At 44.3% G+C, this 1,570-nt stretch overlaps 1 protein-coding gene across 1 annotated transcript; it reads left to right on the top strand.

Moving 5' to 3' along the window:
* The first annotated feature begins 364 nt into the window (after positions 1-364).
* Positions 365-1,306, top strand: LOC144757050 (olfactory receptor 5V1-like). Its single transcript, XM_078646354.1, has one exon. It carries the CDS (start codon positions 365-367, stop codon positions 1,304-1,306), a length of 942 nt encoding a protein of 313 aa, XP_078502480.1.
* Positions 1,307-1,570: the final 264 nt, after the last annotated feature.

Below are 1,570 nucleotides of genomic sequence, written 5' to 3' on the forward strand. Positions count from 1 at the left end.
CTTGAGATTTTGCATGTGCACTCATACATATTGCAGTTGTTATGAAGAATGATAACAATAGATGTTTTATCACTTCCAAGATTAATAAAATGAGTTCAATTTAGCTTGGAAATAGCAGCATCTATAAGCTAATACCTAGCAGACAATTAGGATCACAAAATTGTTTTCTCACCACAGCACTAACCCATGAACTGTTTGCATGATGAGATATATAAATGTGTTTTATTACAACAATGTACTGCTACTATTGTTATTATGTTTGAAAATACAATAACTATTACAATTGTGTTGTTCACATTCATATAGTTTTATTATTAATATTATATTTCTCACTAATGTTCCTGTTTAGACAGAAGCCCTGGCTATGGACATGACTAACCAAACTCTGGTCACTGAATTCATCCTGTTGGGCCTGTCTTCCATTCCTGAGGTGGAGAGCCTCTTTTTCATGATTTTCCTACTGATGTACGCGACCATCCTCGCTGGGAACATCCTCATCATCACAGTAATATGCCTAGACAAACGTCTTCACACCGCTATGTACTACTTCATCTGTAACCTGTCCTTCCTAGACTGCTGCTACTCCACTGTCACTGTCCCCAGGATGCTGGCAGACCTTCTAGTCAAGAGGAAGTCTATCTCATTTACTGCCTGCATGATCCAGCTCTATTTCTTTGGTAGTCTGGTGTCTGTTGAGAGCCTTCTCCTGGCTGCCATGGCCGTCGACCGCTACATTGCCATCTGTCACCCTCTACATTACACCAGGATCATGGACCAGCATACCTGTTGTAGTTTGGTGGCTGGCTTGTGGGTTGGAGGATTTCTTTGCACAACTGTCCATGTGATTTTGATAAGCAGGCTCTCGTTTTGCAAGTCCAATGTGATCCAGCACTTTTTCTGCGATCTCCCCCCTCTGCTGCAGCTTTCGTGCTCTAACACATTCATTAACATCCTCGTCATCTTTACCCTGGGTGGGGTCATGGCTTTTGGGGCGCTTCTCACAATGGCTGTGTCATACACCTTCATTATTATCACCATCCTGAACATCAAGTCTTCTGAGGGCCGATCCAAAGCCTTCTCCACCTGCGCCTCTCACCTGACAGTGGTCATCATCTTCTACGGGGTCCTGATCTTCACCTACTTCCGTCCCACAAACACTAACTCGTTCCCTGTTGATAGGTTCATGTCAGTGGTGTACAGCATCGTGACTCCTATGGTGAACCCAATGATCTATAGTCTCCGAAACACTGAGATGAAAAAGGCAGTCACAAAAAATATGATTAGAGTCCAAAGAATGACAAAGTGATCATAGATAAAGATGGATACGTATTGGAAGGAGCAGTGTATCAGTTCCACCCATCTCTTTACATATTCACCAAACTCATCCACTATGGGCTTGACCACGAGTCTGGCTCACAGGGGAGCAGTGGTGGAGGTACAGCCACTGCAACACCGGCAGTCTGACTACTCCATTACAAGTTGGGCGGTCAGACGGCCATTTCACCACGCCAACAGCCAGGGAGCAGGGATCCCTGGCGCTGGTGCAATGTTCTTAAGGCTACAATATGCT

This window comes from Lissotriton helveticus, chromosome 1_1 (genome assembly GCF_964261635.1).
Source record: "Lissotriton helveticus chromosome 1_1, aLisHel1.1, whole genome shotgun sequence".
NCBI classification, from domain to species: Eukaryota; Metazoa; Chordata; class Amphibia; order Caudata; family Salamandridae; genus Lissotriton; species Lissotriton helveticus.